This window comes from Peromyscus maniculatus, chromosome 3 (genome assembly GCF_049852395.1).
Source record: "Peromyscus maniculatus bairdii isolate BWxNUB_F1_BW_parent chromosome 3, HU_Pman_BW_mat_3.1, whole genome shotgun sequence".
In the NCBI taxonomy this organism is placed as follows: Eukaryota; Metazoa; Chordata; class Mammalia; order Rodentia; family Cricetidae; genus Peromyscus; species Peromyscus maniculatus.
In genome coordinates, this window is record NC_134854.1 from 107830585 (window position 1) to 107851107 (window position 20523).

Below are 20523 nucleotides of genomic sequence, written 5' to 3' on the forward strand. Positions count from 1 at the left end.
TTCAGCTATAAGCATCCTGAAGTGGTCAGCCCTAAAAACATACATAGAAGCAAAACTAGATGGACTCAGCAGGCTACATTTGTATATTTATTTGTATATACATACAGCAATTAAAAAAAAGAGAGGCTATGAATTTGAAAAGGGGGGTTGAGAGGGGTTAAGGAAGGAGGAGGGAAATGATGGAATTAATATTTAAATTAAATTTAAAAAGTTGAATATATATTACATTATGCTACTGGGAAATTCATATAACAAAGCAGGTAAGAGGTTACTAGGGGTCAGGAGTATAGGAAAAGGGGGAATTAATGTTCAGTGGTTACAGAGATATTGCTAATGAAAGAGACATAGGTAATAACCACTACATATTATAGTTCAATTCATGTCTCCAATCTAGTGTGTGCGTTGTTGTTGTTGTTAAGACTTAATTATATAGTCCAAACTGGCCTTGAACCTGTGATCCTCCTGCCTTGGACTCCTAAGTCTGAGATTGTAGTCATTTACTACCACGCCCGGCCTCCAGTCTCATTTCAACATGAAATTAGGGAAACTATTTGCTTTTCCTTAAAATTATTACTTCCCATGAACAAAGCTCAGCTTTCACATCAGCACAGGACAGAAACTATGAAATTACTATGAATTCTTTTTTTTTTTTATTTAGAGGTTCTACTTACCTCTGCTTTATAATAGCGCTGAGTATATGTTAAATCAATTATCAATCCAAGTTCTTCATTTTGTTCGTGAATTTTATGAAAAAGATCCAAAGGAGAGAAGCATTCTTCTGGCATAAGCTTTGCTTCAAATTTCTGTCAGAGAGGGAGGTAGAGAGAGCAAGGCTGTTTAAAGTCCTTCACCACATTCTGTATTTATTCCAGCCCCAAGAGATGAGCATGGATGAGAAGCAAAGGGCAGTCCGCTCTTCTGGAAGCTCATAACAGCCTCACTTCCAGTGGTGGGAAAAAAGAGCCTCTTTGAACATACACATATTTCTGTGTCTGTTTGATAACCCCGCCTGAATCACTTTAGAATGTCCTAGTCAACATTAACTAGGTAAGGAAAAAACAAAAGTAGAATAACCAGCTTATCAACACAGTCAATACTCAACTATCCAGTTTAGTCAGATGGACACAAAATACAACGAAGTTATAATTAGTCTTCATATTATAGCCAGGGAATTATACTGTCTTTTCCTTTAACAGAGATATTCTACTGATCTGTGAATCTTATTTCAGGTTAGTAAAGTGACATAAAATAGGAAAATAGAGAGCAACCAGGCTGAGAGCCAGTGCAGCTCTCCATGTTCTCCATGGGGAATTTAGACTTCTGAAAAAATACTGAATTAACTTTTACCTTTTGCAAAGGAACTTTGAAAGCAATGAACCGAGTCCCAGGCATCCGCTGTCCAACTGGGAGATAGTCTTTCCACCTGTGACACACAGTATTTGTTAGACTGAATGTCAGCCTTGCCTCCCAACAGAGCAAGGCTCCAAGATAACCAGGCACCAAGCATACACATAAAATGTCCCTTTCCTCTGCTCTGCCTTTTGTCACTCAACCTATTGATTTTCCACAAGTAACAACCTGCACCTTCTTCTTCTGTTTCCCCAACTTGGAAATAAATAGAAGACAACACAAAACAGGCACTACCTTAAACCAAAATGGCCAGAGCTTTCATACCCCTAATAAACCAGCCTAGCATCAGATACCAAGGCAATATATCAGACATGAAGGCAGAGGGGGGCTGTGTCAGAGGATGGGGGTTGAAGGGGGGGGGGCAACAAGAGGCAGAAAGGGGAAGAGCAAATAGTGTGTACTTTCCCTCCTATGGGGAATCTAGTTTTAAATACATAATGTATGTGTATACATACATACATACATACGAGACATGAAAAAAAGTGGTGAATTACTTAAGGGAAGAAAGAAACTAGCAAAATGTGGGCGGGAGAAAGGGGAAGGTGTATTCATGGGTGTGAGTATGAGCAAAGTATAATGACATATATGTAGAAAAATGTCATAATGAGACTCATACTTTGCATGGTAACTAGAAATATTAAAAACTGCAAGGAGTAATGAATACCTACACTCTGGCTGAAAGGGCTCAAACTCAATACTTTGACTGCACAGTGTTCTCAGTTTCCACACAAGTGACATCAGTTCTTATAGGAGGAGACAGTCTGAACTTCAGCCACGCCAGGGGTCAGCGTGGAGAGTGAGAGCTGAGGTAATTTATGTCCATGAATTGCAGCTAAGCAGGGTTCATTCAGTAAACATGAAGATCAGAAAGTGAGGACTGAGTGGCAAGAGACCGGGCTGAGACAGAGAGGACCCCAGAACAGAGGAGCCTACTGTGACAGGCCATGACAAGGAGTTGGTGTTTTATTTTTAAAATCAAGCTCTACCTTACATCTATGAGCTGTCTCCCAATTACTATTCGATATTCAGTTTAAATAATTAACTATATTAAAGTATGCTAAGAATGGATTAAAAGGAAATGAAAGTAGATAAATGGACACCTGTCTTCTGAAACAGGTCAAGCAAGTTCTTCACCGGGGTGATGATGGAGGAAAGCTGACAGACTTTAAAAATATTCAGGAGAGCCGGGCGGTGGTGGCACACGCTTTTAATCTCAGCACTCGGGAGGCAGAGGCCAGCCTGGGCTACAGAGTGAGTTCCAGGACAGGCTCCAAAGCTACACAGAGAAGCCCTGTCTCAAAAAACCAAAAGAAAAAAAAAAAAATCAGGAGAAAGAAGGAAGCGCTTACTCAAATCTAGGAAGGTAGAGAGGACATTATGTACATTCTAGATTTTAGGTATTGCTCTTTGTGGAGATGAAGAGCTTATTGAAGTCTGGGAATGGGGAGAGGACGGACTGTCCATCCTGGGTTTTAGGTATTGTTTATTTGTGGAGATGAAACATTTGTTGAATTCTAGGAAGAGGAGAGGCTAGTCTAGCCACGCCTGTCTTCAGCTATTCCTTATTTGTGGAAAGAAAACAACCGGCCGGGCGGTGGTGGCAGCACGCCTTTAATCCCAGCACTCGGGAGGCAGAGCCAAGTGGATCTCTGTAAATTCGAGGCCAGCCTGGTCTACAGGGCGAGATCCAGGACAGGCGCAAAGCTACACAGAGAAACCCTGTCTCGAAAAACAAAAAAACAAACAAAAGAAAAAAGAAAGAGGAAAACAACCGACTTTTGAAATCTGGGAAGGGGGCAGGCAGTCGCAAGAAGTAAAGCGTTCACAGCATCTGTGAACAAAATCGTAAATCTAACCACCGGCACAGGCAGGGAAAACTCCCTCCAATGACACCTCCGCCTCCAGAGTCCTGGAAGTGACAGAGCCTCTCCAGCTGGTACCGAGGGCAGGGTGGCTTCAGCTCAGACCGGCTCCCTCACACTGCGCCTCAACAGTCTGAAGACTGCGGCTCCCAGGCTCAAGGGACGACCCAACCCCGGCAGCCGCGCCCCAAAGCGCACTTCCGCGCTGGCCGGAGCCCCACCGGGGTGAGCACTGCCGGGGCAGACCTGAGACCCTCGAACGCGGGGATTGGGGAGGTTCGACGCGGAGGACTCTGGGAGGCGGAAGGGAGCCAGGCCGCGGAGAACACCAAGGCTCTCGGCGGCCAAGGCAGCCGGAACGACCCAGCCCGAAACGAAAGCGCCTTACCTCTCCGGGACGTGGTTTTTGACCTTCTTCTTGGGTGGGGCACGGCCGGCGAAGTCCCGGCCCCGACCACGACCATTGCGGCCGTAATGCCGCTGGCTCATGTGGGCGCAGACCTGCCGCCCACCCAACGCCAGGCGGGCCAGAGCGGCCAGAGCGGCGACCTCAGGGCCGCCAGGAGACGCCGCGGGACCCACAGCACCCGCGTAAGAGAGCGCTGTGCCCGATGCCTCGCTAGATGGCGTGCGACGTGGCCCGCCGTGATGACGTCAGACGACGCGCGGAGGGTGGGTTTTCGCCAGCCAGCCCTGGGTTCCAACAGCGCCGTCTGTAGCCGGAGGCCGGTATCGCACGTACGCGCATTGTTACCCGCACCGGCAGAACGGCCCCGGCCAGGGGTCGGAGACTCCAGCACGCCCGCCCTCACCCCTGCGTTCTTGGCGACTTCGCGACGCTGGCAGTCGTTTACATTTTGTATATTGTTTATGGTATTCTTGACTTTCTCGCACAGGTGTGTCCTTTTTCCGTCGAAAAGAAACACACCAACGGTTTTACACAACGTATTTCTCCTTATTTAAATATATATTTATGTTCTTTCCAGTTTTAAACGGCACAGGGCATTTAATGGCTTCTAATCGACATGATCAAAAGTACCAAAACTGAAATACCTCCACCTGTTTGGAGTTTTGTTTGTTTTAAGACGAGGTCTCACTGTGTATCGCTCGCTGATCTTGAACTTGCTTTGTAGAGTAATCTCGCCTTGAAATCACAGAGGTAGACCTGCTCCTACCTCTTTAGTTCCAGAATTAAGAGTATGGGCCATCTTAGCCTGATTGGAGTTTTTGTTTGTTTGCGTTGTGTTTTTGATCTTCTGTTACAGAAAATGCTGTGGTGTGAACATCCCTATAGGTGTATACTATATCTAAATTCCTAGACAAGGAATTACTGGGATGAAGGCAGCACATGGGGACACTTTAAAAAACAACCACAACAAAACACCAATACTTTCCAATTGCCAAAAATGGTCTCAGCCCATTTTCCATCCACAGCCAGTTTTACTGGTATCACATGCCAGGTGTCACAATAGCTGTGGACACCATGACTTTATATTTTAGCAAACACCAAAAATAATCCAGAGATAAAAGAGGAGCTCAAACAGGCGGATCTCTATGAATTTAAGGCCAGCCTGGGTTACCAAGTGAGTTCCAGGAAAGGCGCAAAGCTATACAGAGAAACCCTGTCTCGAAAAACCAAAAAAAAAAAAAAAAAAAAAAAAAAAAGAGAGAGAGAGAGAGAGTTCAAGTCCAAAATTCCCACACAATGCCAGGCATAAAGACCTGTGTCTGCTGGGAAATATCTGAATTCTACAAGTGGAAGACCAGGTACAGGACATCTGCAGTCAGGGCAGAGAACTAAGTCCCAGGTTAGACTGTAGAAATTTATGATAGCGAATTTGAAAATAAGTTTTAGCTTTTGGTTTGAAATTTCTGAAAGTAGCTTGTATTCACTATTAATAATATTCATAATAATTGTAGATCTGAGTAAGCTGACAAAAAGTCAGAGTTATTGAAAGAATGAGTAAATAAATGGGCAAAAGAACATTAGCTATGACATTTTTGGGAAAGTCATATTCTAAGCATTTTTTTTTTTTTTTTAGTGGTGGGACTTTGTGCCTACTTCTTTTTTTTTAATATATATTTTATTTTACAATACCATTCAGTTCTACATATCAGCCACACGGGTTCCCCTATTCTCCCCCCTCCCAACCCCTCCCCTTACCCCCAGCCTACCCCTCTTTCCCACCTCCTCCAGGACATGTCCTCCCCCAAGGATTGCGATCAACCTGGTAGACTCAGTCCAGGCAGGTCCAGTCCCTTCCTCCCAGACTGAGCCAAGTGTCCCTGCATAAGCTCCAGGTTTCAAACAGCCAACTCATGCAATGAGCACAGGACTTGGTCCCACTGCCTAGTTGCCTCCCAAACTGATCAAGCCAATCAACTGTCTCACCTATTCAGAGGGCCTGATCCAGCTGGGGGCCCCTCAGCCTTTGGTTCATAGTTCATGTGTTTCCATTCATTTGGCTATTTTTTTTCAATAATTGAGTAAAACCGAAATTTATTATAAGCCACAGTCGTCCTAGGGACCTCCATGCTATATATATAGCCTCTATGGTTCTATGGGTTGTGGTCTGATTGTTCTTTATTTTATATCTAGAATCCACCTATGAGTGAGTACATACCATGACTGTCTTTCTGGGTTTGGGTTACCTCACTCAGGATGATTTTTTCTAGTTCCATCCATTTGTCTGCAAATTTCATGCTTTCATTGTTTTTCTCTGCTGAGTAGTACTCCATTGTGTATATGTACCACTTTTTTTCCAACCATTCTTCCGTTGACGGGCATCTAGGTTGTTTCCAGGTTCTGGCTATTACAAATAGTGCTGCTATGAACATAGCTGAGCATGTGTCTTTATGGTATGAATCAGTATTCCTTGGGTATATGCCCAAGAGTGGGATGGCTGGGTCTTGAGGTAGTTCGATTCCCAGTTTTCTGAGAAACTGCCATACTGATTTCCACAGTGGTTGTACAAGTTTACATTCCCACCAACAGTGGAGGAGTGTTCCCTTTGCTCCACATCCTCTCCAACATTGGCTGTCATTGGTGTTTTTGATCGTAGCCATTCTGACAGGTGTAAGGTGGTATCTCAGAGTTGTTTTGATTTGCATTTCTCTGATGATTAAGGATGTTGAGCATTTCTTTAAATGTCTTTCAGCCATTTGTAGTTCTTGTTTTGTGAATTCTGTTTAGCTCTTTAGCCCATTTTTTAATTGGACTGTTCAGTATTTTTATGTCTAGTTTCTTGAGTTCTTTATATACTGTGGAGATCAATCCTCTGTCAGATGTGGGGTTGGTGAAGATCTTTTCCCATTGTGTTGGCTGTCTTTTTGTCTTATTGACTGTGTCTTTTGCCCTGCAAAAGCTTCTCAGTTTCGAGAGGTCCCATTTATTAATTGTTGTGCTCAGGGTCTATGCTGTTGGTGTTTTATTTAGGAAATGGCCTCCGGTGCCAATTCGTTCAAGAGTGCTTCCTACTTTCTTTTCTATTAAGTTTAGTGTAACTGGATTTATGTTTAGGTCTTTGATCCACTTGGACTTGAGTTTTGTGCATGGTGATAGATATGGATCTATTTGTAATCTTTTACATATTGACATCCAGTTATGCCAGCACCATTTGTTGAAGATACTTTCTTTTTTCCATTTTATAGTTTTGGCTCCTTTGTCAAAAACCAGGTGTTCATATGTGCATGGATTAATGTCAGGGTCTTCAATTCAATTCCATTTTTCTGTATGTTGGTTTTTTATACCAGTACCAAGCTGTTTTTATTACTCTAGCTCTATAGTAGAGTTTGAGGTCAGAGATGGTGATGCCTCCAAAGGTTGCTTTATCGTATAGGATTTTTTTTAGCTATCCTGGGTCTTTTGTTTTTCCATATAAAGTTGAGTATTTTTCTTTCCAAGTCTGTGAAGAATTGTGTTGGGATTTTGATGGGGATTGCATTGAATCTGTAGATTGCTTTTGGTAAGATTGCCATTTTTACTATGTTAATCCTACCTATCCATGAGCATGGGAGATCCTTCCATTTTCTGATATCTTCTTCAATTTCTTTCTTTAGAGTTTTAAAGTTCTTATCAAAAAGGTCCTTCACTTGTTTAGTTAGTGTTATCCCAAGGTATTTTATATTATTTGTGGCTATTGTAAAGGGTGATGTTTCTCTGACTTCTTTCTCAGCCCTTTTATCATTTGTGTATAGGAGGGCTACTGATATTTTTGAGTTGATCTTGTATCCTGCCACTTTACTGAAGGAGTTTATCAGCTGTAGGAGTTCCCTCGTAGAGTTTTTGGGGTCACTTATGTATACTATCATATCATCTGCAAATAGTGAAAGTTTGACTTCTTCCTTGCCAATTTGTATCCCTTTGATCTCCTTTTGTTGTCTTATTGCTCTAGCTAGAACTTCTAGTACTATATTGAATAAGTATGGAGAGAGTGGACAGCCTTGTCTTGTTCCTGAATTTAGTGGTATCGCTTTGAGTTTCTCTCCATTTAATTTGATGTTTGCTGTTGGCTTGCTATAAATTGCTTTTATTATGTTTAGAAATGTTCCTTGTATTCCTGATCTTTCTAAGACCTTTATCATGAAGGGGTGTTGGATTTTGTCAAAGGCTTTTTCAGCATCTAGGGAGATGATCATGTGGTTTTTTTCTTTCAGTTTGTTTATATGGTGTATTACATTGACTGATTTCCGTATGTTGAACCATCCTTGCATCCCTGGGATGAATCCTACTTGGTTGTGATGGATGATTGTTTTGATGTATTCTTGGATTCGGTTTGCCAATATTTTGTTGAGTATTTTTGCATCAATGTTCATGAGGGAGATTGGTCTGTAGTTCTCTTTCTTTGTTGCATCTTTGTGTGGTTTGGGTATCAGGGTAATTGTAGCCTCATAAAAAGAGTTTGGTAGTGTTCCTTCTGTTTCTATTGTGTGGAACACTTTGAAGAGGATTGGTATTAGTTCTTCTTTGAAAGTCTGGTAGAATTCTGCACTGAAACCATCTGGTCCTGGGCTTTTTTTGGTTGGGAGACTTTTGATGACTGTTTCTATTTCTTTAGGGGTTATTGGTCTATTTAAATGGTTTATCTGGTCTTGATTTAATTTTGGTATGTGGTATTTATCCAGAAAATTGTCCATTTCTTCCTGGTTTTCCATTTTTGTGGAATACAGGTTTTTGAAGTATGATCTGATGATTCTCTGGATTTCCTTGTTGTCTGTTGTTATGTCTCCCTTTTCATTTCTGATTTTGTGAATTTGGGTGCTCTCTCTTTGCCTTTTGGTTAATTTGGCTAGGGGTTTGTCTATCTTGTTGATTTTTGGAGAGAACTTAGAGATGGAAAATGGAAAGGGATAAGGAGGATTTTGACCAGAGAGAATGAGTGGACGAGATGGAAGATGAGGGAGGGTCAGATGGGGAAGTACTAGCTGGGTAAGAATGAGATGAAAAGGAACTAGACGAGGCAGAATTAAGACGAGAGAATTAAGATAGAACTTAGAGGGAACAGTAGATATAGAGAGAAATCAGGCGAGAAAGGGGCTGGGCAGGAGAACAGAACTGAAGCTGTGTAAATAGGATGTTATCCCAGAGGAATTATAAAGCAAGTGTACTATAAAGCTCAGTGTGGAGATTCTATTTCCCAAAAATAGTCCTCGCCATTCATAGTTTTCTCTCCTGAGCTCCTAGGATGTATAACATTAAGGCTGGTCCTTTAAATATTATAAAAGAGATGCTTCCTTTGGTCACTTCCCAGAAATTGAAGGCAAGGCCCTATTTATGAAAATGCCAATGTCTTGGGACATGGAACGTTAGAGAATTTGGGCTGATGTCACACTAAAACCTTCTCCATGAGGACTAGCTTTCTTTTTTCTTTTTCTTTTTCTTGAGGGGCGGGGGTTGAAACAGGGTATCTCTGTGTAGTTTTGGGGCCTGTCCTGGAGCTCACTCTGTAGACCAGGCTGGCATTGAACTCACAGAGATCTGCCTGGTTCAGCCTCCCGAGTGCTGGAATTAAAGGTGTGTGCCACCGCTGCCAGGCAGGAGGACTAGCTTTCTTAATCCTGGCAGGTGCTATAGTAACTGCCAAGGACCAGAAGCATTCAACAGTGATTAACCCATTAACCACAAAATGACCCGCATGGCAGTGTGTCCCAAAGGGTACAGCACTGGCACTCATGTATGGCAGATTCTGGTCTGTATGATAGGGCTTTAAAGTAAGGCTTGTTGCGGGGCGGTGGTGGTGCACGCCTTTAATCCCAGCACTCGGGAGGCAGAGGCAGGTGGATCTCTGTGAGTTCAAGGCCAGCCTGGTCTACAGAGCGAGATCTAGGAAAGGCGCAAAGCTACACAGAGAAACCCTGTCTCGAAAAAAAAAAAAAAATCCTAGCCAATTACCCATGGCTACTGTATGCATGGATCTTATGGCAGAACCTATTATTATCAGTTTACTAAACTATTGTAATTCCTGATTATATTTTCCATATTTATCCTAATAGGCACAGGGCTAGTGTCTCCTAGAAATGGCGTGGAACATGGACCCAAGAAACCACAACAATATGGCTGCCTAGAAAAGACCTACACAAGGACAATGCCATTGTATATGTTAGTGTGGATGGGAGAAACCTCATGGGGACTCATCCCAAGCTATAGGCAACTAAACACTCCTGAGAGAGGAATAATTGGTCTTTCCAGGAGATGAGCCCCATAACCGACTATCCAATATCTAGTGTTCAGACCTGAAAACATACACATGCAAGCATTACTGAGCAGACTCGGCACATGGTTGGCATACATTTATGCAATTTTTGATTGATAAATATCAATTATAAATAAAAAGGGGCCATGAACTTGAGAGGGAGTAAAAGAATTAAAATGGTAAGAGAGAGAAAAAGAGTATGAACATAGTGTGATTTTATTTTTATTTTAAAAATGGTAAAATAAAATTTTTAGAATTATTTAATGGAAGTCTTAGGCTGGGTTTAATACTCAATATTATAATATTTATGCAATGACACATATTTCACGTATGCCTATTTTGGTTGGGCACTTATGCCTGCCCCCCCAGATCTCTCTTCTCACAAGGAGTCACAACCACAGACATTACAGCATCATGTTGGACATGTCCATGGTGACATGGAGCCCATATCGTAAACCTTTAAATCAGCTGACATCCCAGGGTATAATGCTCTATCCTGTCCTACAACCCCATTCCACCCACACATTTCCTCACGCCCCGTCTCTCATATTAAATCCATCCCTACTGTGCTGCCCTCATCTGGAAGGAGAGAAACACACAAGAGAGGACGGTAAGCATGCTCACTTCTCAAGGGAGCAGAAGAACCCTGGTCGGCCTTTTGTTTCAGATTTATACAGGTACCTGAGTGTGTCAGACCCCAGAAAGTGAACAATTATCCTATGAACATGGTTTGTAAAAATTCTTTTATATTTAGATATACATTTAACTATCTTCCCACACCTCAAATGCACATACAATGCTTTTGTGGTATCCACATACATAATATAGCATTTTTTACTTTTTATGCAAATCATGTGGATACTTGGTCCATGTCAGAGAGAAAGCTTTTGAGGTGTATATAATTCACTGTGGAAAAACCAATGCCTATATTACTGCACATTAGGCGCCAACTAGGACCTTGAGTGCTCAAACAATAGCAGACTTAACATGTTTTCAATATTTGTCACGTATAACTGTTCAATCGATCAGTATTTTGTCCATTTGTAATGTCTGGTTTGATTTTTGAGACCAGGTTTTGGTACACAGGCCATCCTGGCCTTCAACTCACATTGCTCCTCTTGTCTCTGTCAAGTGATGAGATTCAGGGACCACCACACCTGGCTCCATTCCTGACATCTGCAATAAGAGCCACATCTATAGACGGGAGCACACTGACATGCAAGGCATGCGTTCTTGACTCCAGACCTCAATGTTCTGCATTGACAGGGAGGATCAAGAACAAACGGAATGTGCATCAGGAACCAAGGACGTCTGCCTGCCTCCCAAAAGGTTACACTGATGAGTGTTGCTTGTGTCGGACACTGAAGAAGCGAGAGGTCAAACGGCAAGAATATTCAATACAATTTCATTTATAAGTTAATTCACATTAGTAGCTTATGAGGCTCTCTACCGTATACATGAAATAGCTCCACAAAGCATTCTGTAGAATGGACTCCTGACAGGGATCAGGCAAGTCTTCATCTACTGCATATCTTCATCTCTCCCTGTGTTCCTCCAGACCCAGTCTCTCAGTCTCATCCCCACAGCTCGGCTACAGAACACCTGCTTCCCCTTTTCCTGTCCCCTGCCCTCATCGACTGTGGTTCCAACAGATCTTTCCCTTCTAACCTGATCCCCCCCCCACTTGTTTCTTTATCCCAGCCCTCAACTCCAGCAGCCACCCCCTGACAACCCAGAGGCCACTCCTCCTGGAGAGGCAGATAGGCTGACTGCAAATCCTCTCCTCTCCTTCTGCTCTTCTAGTCCCAGTCTCCAAGTTGCTTTCCCTAATCTGTAGCAGAACACCCGCTGCAGGGTCCCGGTCCTCTGTGACCCCTTCCACAATGGACCACAAAGATCTCCTCCATCTCCCTTCCTTAACACATCCCACCATCCCAGTCTCCAACACCAGCAGACCAGGGAAACAGGTAAGCTAACTGAAGACCTGCACCTCTCTCCACTCTCCTCCAAATTCCAAACCCCAGGCTCATCCCTCTCACTGGGACAGAACCCCTGCTGCAACCTCCCTTCCCCCTTCGCCCACATCTCCTTTAGGTCCTACAGCCCCTTCCCCTCTCAGCCTCCCTCTCTCCACTTATGCTTTGTCTCAGTCCCCAACTCCATGAGGCCCCTCCTGCTAACCCACAGACCACTCCTGCCATGGAAGCAGATGGGCTGTTTGTAGATCTTCCCGTCTCCCTCTGTTCCTCTAGATCCGATCCCCGAGTCTCAGATCCAGGGCTATAGCAGACCCTCTGGGGAGACCTCTCTTCATTGTCTACCCCTTCCCATTCCAAGGATATGGAAATAAACATAATAAACAGAAACAAAATAAGCAGGTCCCGGTTGAACACTCTGCTCTTCTCACTCCTGTGAACCACTTCAAATCTCTAGCCTATCTATCCCCCATTCCCAAGTGTCAGCTCCCAATGTCAAGAAACACATTTTACCTGGAATCCTCAGTGACCACAATGATAAGAGAAGAAGAAATTGCCCTATCAGTCAACACACAACCATCACACTCTTCAAAAATCCAGAGAGGCAACAGAAACCATAAAAAAACCTACCCAACAGAGACAAATCCAGAAACCAGCTCCTAGATCTATAATCATCCACAGGTACCGACTCTCTGTGTCCCTGCTCGGACTCCGGCGCGCGACCGACCCCTGGCGGTCGGGCCGGGAACTGACACTCACTGCAGACCAGAGCCCCCGCCCACCCACTTGCCGCCCCACCCACTCCCAGGCCAGCCTGCTGGCCCGACACTGACTCTGACCTCTCGCTGACCTCTCTTCACTCGGCTCCTAAAACCCCTCTCTTCCTAAAGCCCTCCTCCCGCCCCAACCCTCTGCCACCCAGCCCACGCACCGATCGCCTGTCTCTACTTGCTGCTTCTCCCGCTGCTGTCCTGACGCCGTCCATACTCGCTTGGTAGCCAACCTTCCGGGAATGATCAGAAGCAGCACCAGCCCCCGCAGCGACCCTGCTGCACAGCATGCGTGGCCCTTCCTCACTGGGAACTGACGGACACCCACACCCAAACCTCAAACTCTCAACTGTTGCTGGGCTTCTTTTCCACCGGTCTTCCTCCCTCCCTGAGCTCAAGCTCTCACAGACAGTTCTTCACACCTCCCCTAGAGAGCCCGAGGGCTCAGAGGACGCACCCGTCCCCACCTATAGGTTTCCTGGCCACCCGTGGGTTCGGGATCGCCACGCGTCAGAGAGTGGCTGCATGGCTGCATGGCTGCACGGGTGCTGGGAGATGATGGGGGTGGGCGGGGCGCGGGGGCATGCCCTGGACCTGGACTCCATCCAGCCTGTTAGGGACAGCCAGGTGAGCAAGCAGCGGGACACCCAATGGAGGACGCTGCTCCCTCTCCCACACTCCCCTTCCCACAGTTCCTCCCGGAGGACTCTCTCCCCTTAGATGTCCCCAGGGAAGCATGAGGTGTGCGGTAGGGGCTGTGGGGGGCAAGGCCCAAGCCCCCAAGCACAAGTCAGGGGCTTTCACCATCGAGATCCAAGTGGGTGGGGACTTCCAGTCCTTAGCACTTTGTTGAAGGAATAAGGAGATCCAGCCCCTCCCCTCCCCCACTTCTCTCTCTTTCAATACAGGGTCTTTCTTATTGTGTAAGCTTGCCTGGCCTGAAACTTGTTATGTAAACCTGGCTAGCCTTGCCTTCACAGAGATCCACCTGCACCTGCCTCCTGAGTGCTAGGATTAAAAGCAGCATGGACCAGCATACCAAGATCACTCTCCATCTTTTTAAAGGCAAGAAGTTCAGCATCGAACTTGCTACATAGTCAAGAATGTCTGTATGTCTGATCCTCCCGCCTTCACCTACCAACTTACAGCATTACAGGCATGTGTCAAAACACAACTAGTGCTAAAGAGGGATCCCAGGACCTCATGCATATTAGGCGACAACTGCCAACTGAGCCACATCACTTCCTGTTCTTTGTCCAGGCCTTGAGGTGAGCAGCTCCCTCCACTGACTGTTCCTTGCCATGACATCCTCCCATAACTGACTGTTCTGTGAACTCTCCCGCTCTATCAGGCAAAACAACCCTTTCTATTTATAAGCTAGCTATCCAGGTGTTTTGTGATAAAAAGATAATGACTACAACATCACACTCCTCTCAAACTTTTTATAGCACTCCCCCTTAACCTGTGGTGGTCGTGGAGTCTCTTGATTTCCATGAGAACATAGATAAAATAGAGACTTGTTTGGCTTATAGAAATGTATATGTGTATATATACATACATATATATGTATATATGTACAATATGGAAGTGGGCTATCTGAAATACAACACTAACCTAGAAGGAAAGTAAATGCTTTTTCTTTTTTTTTTTTTTTTTTGGTTTTCCGAGACAGGGTTTCTCTGTGTAGCTTTGCGCCTTTCCTGGAACTCACTTGGTAGACCAGGCTGGCCTCGAACTCACAGAGATCTGCCTGCCTCTGCTTCCCAAGTGCTGGGATTAAAGGCGTGCGCCACCAACGCCCGGCAGTAAATGCTTTTTAAATTCACTGGTTTAGATCATATTTCTATACTGCTAAATCTTCCACATATATTCACAGAAAGAATTCATATTTCAACCCCGGCGGTGGTGGCACACGCCTTTAATTCCAGCACTCGGGAGGCAGAGGCAGGCGGATCTCTGTGAGTTTGAGGCCAGCCTGGTCTACAGAGTGAGATCCAGGACAGGCACCAAAACTACCCAGAGAAACCCTGTCTCAAAACAACAACAACAACAACAACAATAACAAATCATATTTCAAGATATGGGGACAAGGGCTTTCAAGGTGTACCTCTTTTCACTCTGTGCACCCCTGGAACCCTGCATACAGAGGTCACATCTCAGGCCTCATTTTGACATTTTCTGTACATCTTCGTCATTCTGATCTCTTTCCTTAAACTCTTTATCGAGAAACTGCTGAAATGCAGCAAATGTTGAACAACTGTAGTCACCGCGATAAAAAAGAACATCCTCAGTGTGGCTCTTCCCTGTCTCAGTGCCGACCTAAAGTCTCCAGAGCAGCACAGAACTGTGCAGACAGAAGCCTCAGATCCCCAGCCCTGGGGGGAGGGGAGCTGGCACTGCAGAGCCCCAGAGCAGGATGGCAGGTCCGGGGTCAGGTCATGTGTGAGACGTGGCTGCCTCTCCCGACCTGGCTTCCCTCTTTTCTGACTTTAGGACTGTTCTCATTTGCTGTTTCAGTGCTGTATCTCAGACTGAAAAATCATCTTCCCAAGGCCAGGAATGTCACCTCCTACAGAGTGCACCAGGGAGTACAAACAGCGCCTGGCAGACAAGGTTGGTGTGAAGAGCAGACAGACAGGAGGAGGAGAGGGTATGAGAGGCTACTCGTCCTGTGTCCCGGGACTGCGCTGTGGTCACCAGTGGAGTCTGTGATTTTAACGGACTAGTTCATTTTGGGGGAGTAAAGACCAGTGACTCAAAACAGTCAACCTCCAGTGGTGATGCGGAGGATTCTCACATTCAGCTTATGGGCCCAAGAGGGTGACTTGAGGACAGACATCTGTGAGCGTCCTGCCGTATCTACAGCAAGAGACCTGACCACAGTGGACTTTCTCACCAGAGCATAGGTGTTTCAGATGTCGGGTGTGAGAAGTTTAGATCCTGTGCTTGTCCCTAAAGCTTTTTGTAGCCATTCATCTTCCCAGTGGTGTGCAGTGGGTCTCGCTGGGGAGAGTCAGTTTTGGCTCATGGAGATGAGTCCAGGGCTCTGTAGTGCTCCGGTGTGGGGTCGGAGTGTACACTGGAGTCACACATAGACTGTTATTGGGTTGTTCTGTATGCAAGAGTGTTGGTGGTCTGCAGAGGGCTGAGCAGCTCTACTCCAAACATTTCTCCTTGTTTAAAGATTGATTCATGTGCATCGGTATTTTGGCCACATGTATGTCAGTGTGAAGGGGCCAGATTCACTGGAGTTGGAGTTGCAGACAGTCGTGAGCTGCCATGTGGGTGCTGGGAATTGAACGTGAGTCCTCTTGAAGAGCAGCCAGTGCTCTTAACTGCTGAACCCTCTCTCCAGCCCCCAAACACTTCTAAAGCACCAAGTGAAGGGAGTCCATTACTTGGCATTTTGTGTTGTTTAAAATGTCACTGAATTCGGGTGATTTTCAGAAACAAAATGGAGGCTTTATTTTCAGTTCAAATTCACTAGAGATTGCCGATCAGCAGGTGTAACATTTACTGTCAGCCTTGCCTGGGATACAGAATACACAATGTCGGCAAAGCTACAGAGTGGAACTGTGGATGACAGGTTATCGGATACAGACAATGAAGGTGCATCAAGACTTCAGGAAAGAGTCAAGTGCAGGTCTGAGAGATCCTCAGGCCATAAAGTGCTTGCCAGGCAAGCATGAGGACCTGAGCTCTAGGCCCTGAACACAAGCATTAATAATAATAAAATAATAACGATCCTACTATTATATTATTATTATTATTAATAATAATAATATAGTAATAAATCCAGACAGGGTAGTGTATGCTTGCAGACCCAGCTCTGGAAAAGCAGAGACAGCCAGCCTGGCCAATGGTGTGAGTTTCCAGACCAATGAAGCATACTTTTTTGGAAAAAAAAAAAAAAAAAAAGGTAGGTTACACCTGAAGATCAGCACCAAAAGTTGATGGCTAACATTCATGCTTACTTGCAAACACATTCGCATGCATGCTTATGTCAACACCACAGACACACAGACGCACGCACGCATGCACGCACGCACGCACGCACACATGCACGCACATGCATGCACACGGTCCTGAGAAGAGTGAGACCTAGCTGTTACTGAAGACAGCTATATAGTAGCTCAGTAAGGAACTAGCAGATGTGTTCCATGGCTCCAGAGGTATCCAGGGAGCATGGATTCTGAGCTGGAAAGTCAGACCTGAAAAGAACTACAGTTTGAACATCTCCACGCTAACGAGGCTTTTTCTTCCAAGATGTGAAGTATCAACCTAAATCCTTTTCTTTTCTATGAAAGGAGGAAGAAGGGGTGCAGAATGTTGCCTTCTGACAAGAAATTCAAAATCTTCTACAAAATCTAGCTAAACAATTGACCAACTGGGCTAGGGGTTGCTGAAGCAAAAAATCTCTGGGAGGAGGTGGGTCCTGCTGGATCATGGTCATCTACAAAGGCTGAGGCCTCTTCAGTACAAACCACACTTTTCAAGCCAGCGCTGGTGTGGCCCAGAGGAAGCCTCTGATGAGTTAGCGCCCAGCACATTGGCATCAGCCTCTCAGCCCGGGGAAAGTGTGATGCTGACAAGGCCAGGTTAGTCACCACAGGTCCCTGACTTGGAAAAGACTTGTGTAGAAGTGGTCCCCATTGCGTCTGGGTCAGCCACACAGGAGTGAGCCTGGAGCTCACTGGTCAGCTGAGGCAGTGCTGGTGGACGGTGTCTGGAGTCTGGAGCACTGAGCACCACAGAGAATGCTGTGTCCCCTTGTCCACATCCTCAGGCTTTTGCTCTGTGATCCGCTGACCCTGCTGTGGGGACAGAACCTCATGTGATGAGTGCTATGTTAATGTGTCCTTCCGCCCTGACTGGCTTGTAAAAGGGATGTTTAACTTACGCCAGGTGAGTTTTCTGAAAACTTGTTGGAAGTCAGATCCTCATCTTTTAAGGGTTCTGTAGAGATCTGAAGCATTCCATGAACTAGAGGTCAATGGCTGCACTTCCTAGAAAATTTTAAAATGGTTAGTACCACATGCACAACAGTGGCTGACTTTTTAAAAAGGTCGCTGAATCATCATGGCCTGGAGTGCTGCTGATCTGTAAGCAGCATGGTCAACCTGAGCAGTGTGCCTGGCAGGCTACTTGGTCATTCATAAAATCTAGCCACCTGTCTTCAAATACCTGTAAGAAAGGAAGGAGGGCTGTGTTGTGGAATAGTACTGTAACTACATAAAGATGTATTACATTTATGTTGCAGAATATTACTTTATGTAAAGGTGCATTGCATCTGTTTATGCTACATTTGTTTATGTAGAATGTGGTGTTGTTTTATCTTGCTTGCCTAAGGCAAGGTCATGGAGGAACTTCTGGAATCTGGATTTCCCAGATTAGCATAGTAGCTAAATTCCTATGTAAGGCCTTGAAGGAACCTGAGGGTGAACCATTAGCTGGAACCCCAGAAACTGACACAGGCCATAAACCTCCTGAAACAAGCATATCCCTGCACCCTAGTGTTGCCAACCTGACTCTACTAAACCCCTCCTAGCACTGGGGGTTTATTATTTTATTTTTATTTTGTGTGTGAGTTGTCAGGTCCAAGGGAAACTCCCTCTCCCCACATTCCAGAAGGGACAAAGGCTCTCTGCAGAGCTGGAGTTACGGTGAAAAAGCAGTAAGCACTCTTAACCACTGAGTCACCACTACAATACCATAGGACACATTTTCTGCATTAAAATGATGGAAATGGAGTCCAAGTCAAGTAGCCTCTAATGTTGTACCCTTCCCAAGCACTGGAAAAGGACCAGCCTGGTGTTCCTGTGCACCCAACATTAATCATCCGTGAAACACAGAGCACTAAGGTAAAAGTGCAGAGTTTATTATGAAAAATCCAGGGGAGTAGGTTGAAGAGAGTAACAAGGACTTGTTAAGGTAATAACGGGGAAGATACAGTCACAAACACAGACCCAAGTGAACAGCCGTTGTTTGGAGCAAATCGATCCAGCTGTCTGAATCCACCCCAAGAAGAAGTGTCGGCTCTGCATGGGCGAGACAGTGTGTAGCTTGACCTACTTAAGGGGCCCCTTGACAGTGGGATCATCCTTCCCTGGTACATGGGCGGGTTTTTGGAGCCCAGTGCCTATGGTGGAGCAACTTATGCAGCCTTGGTGCAGGGGGAGGGGCTTGGACCTGCCTCACCTGAATGTCAGGCTCTGCTGACTCCCCATGGGAGGCCTTGCCTTGTAAGAGGTGGGAATGGCGGATGTATTGGGGGGAGGCTGGGGGATGGGAGGAGGGAGGAGAGGGGGATTTGTGGTTGGTATGTAAAAGTGAATAGAAAATTTAATGAAAAAAGAAAGTGATCACATACGGGGATCAGAAGCCATGCCCTAAGACTTATTCCTCAAAGCTAATTGGTGGAATGAATTTCCACTACATATTTCTCACACCATGATGGATGAGGTACTATCACTTGACAGATAAGGTCCACTGAGCTTTAACAGTGACATGCACAGCATCACACAGCTGCCCAACACTGAGCTGCCTATAAAGGAGACATGAATGGCACCACCTACACTGGAATTATCGTTCTGCTATACTCTCCTATGCTTACATTTTTAATCAGCCATATTATTTTCAAAAGATAGTAGTCCAAATAGAGAATCATCAAAAATTGAAGAAAAGGGAGCATTATATGCTGAAGATGTGGATTAGTGTGAAGAGTACATATCTAGTGTGCACACACCCTGGTTTGATCCCCAGGGATACATAAAACTAGTGTGAGTGAGTGCTGGAGTCAGGAGGCTCAGGATTCATGGGCACCTCTTGCTACATCACAAATTCAAGGATAAGGTGGGGTATGTGTGGTGGTAATCTAATTGTATTGAAATATTATTTTGATTTGTACTGAAATATTAATTTGATTGTATGTTAATAAATAAAGTTGTCTGGGGGTCAGAGCTATTAGAGCCATAGCAAGAGTGTGGCGGTGGTGGCACACGCCTTTAATCCCATAGATATCTGTGTGTTCAGGGTCAGAGCTATTAGAGCCATAGCAAGAGTGTGGCGGTGGTGGCACACGCCTTTAATCCCATAAGATCTCTGTGTGTTCAGGGATACAGCCAGCATTGGAGACATATGCCTTTAAGACCTAGGGGGCTGTACATTCAGACAGTGACGAGGCAGTCATGTGTTTGGGTTTACAACCAATGAGAAGGCAGAACAACATACTTTAAAAATACGAACCGACAGGAAGTAGGTCTCTTTTCGCAAAGCTGGGACAGCAGGAGGAAGGGTGAGATTTTAGCTCTGAGCTCTGACTTCTTGGCTTTCTCTTTTACATTGTTTCTGTGTTTCTTATTTAATAAGACGGTTGGTTAAATCTACATCTGGCGCCCAACGTTCGTGTTACGAATTCATGAAAAAGCTGTTTGCCTGTGGCCTTGTGAGCCCCAGGTCAGGCCCAAGCTACACTCAGCCGGTTGTGGTGGTGCACACCGGTAGGATTTGCTGAAGGAGACAGAGGCAGGAGGATCCCGAGTTTGAGGCCGGCCTAGGAGGCTTGGGAGAAGCTTTGGCCCGGACTGAACCACAAACAGTGGTGGGACCATGGAAGCAGTGGCTACTGCTCCACGTTGCCAGCTCCTTCTCATCATTTTGGTGACTGCAGTGATGCTGCTACCTGGGACAAAGGGTTTACTGCTGCTGGTTCAGAGAAGAATTGCCAGGACCATCGTGTTACAAGAAAGCATCGGCAAAGGTCAGTTTGGAAAATTTTGGCAAGAAAAATGGTGGGGAGAAATTGTTGTGAAGA

The 20523-nt window shown here is 45.2% G+C and overlaps 1 protein-coding gene across 1 annotated transcript in view; it reads right to left on the reverse strand.

Moving 5' to 3' along the window:
- Positions 1-3895, reverse strand: part of Dusp11 (dual specificity phosphatase 11) — a 50410-nt gene extending 46515 nt beyond the window's left edge. The window contains exons 1-3 of the mRNA XM_006997952.4: positions 3661-3895; positions 1348-1423; positions 672-803 (exon numbers count right to left, since the gene is read on the reverse strand). Of these exons, the coding sequence (XP_006998014.1) occupies positions 672-803; positions 1348-1423; positions 3661-3761 (309 nt within the window). The 5' untranslated portion in view covers positions 3762-3895. The remainder of the gene's footprint in view (positions 1-671; positions 804-1347; positions 1424-3660) is intronic.
- Positions 3896-20523: the final 16628 nt, after the last annotated feature.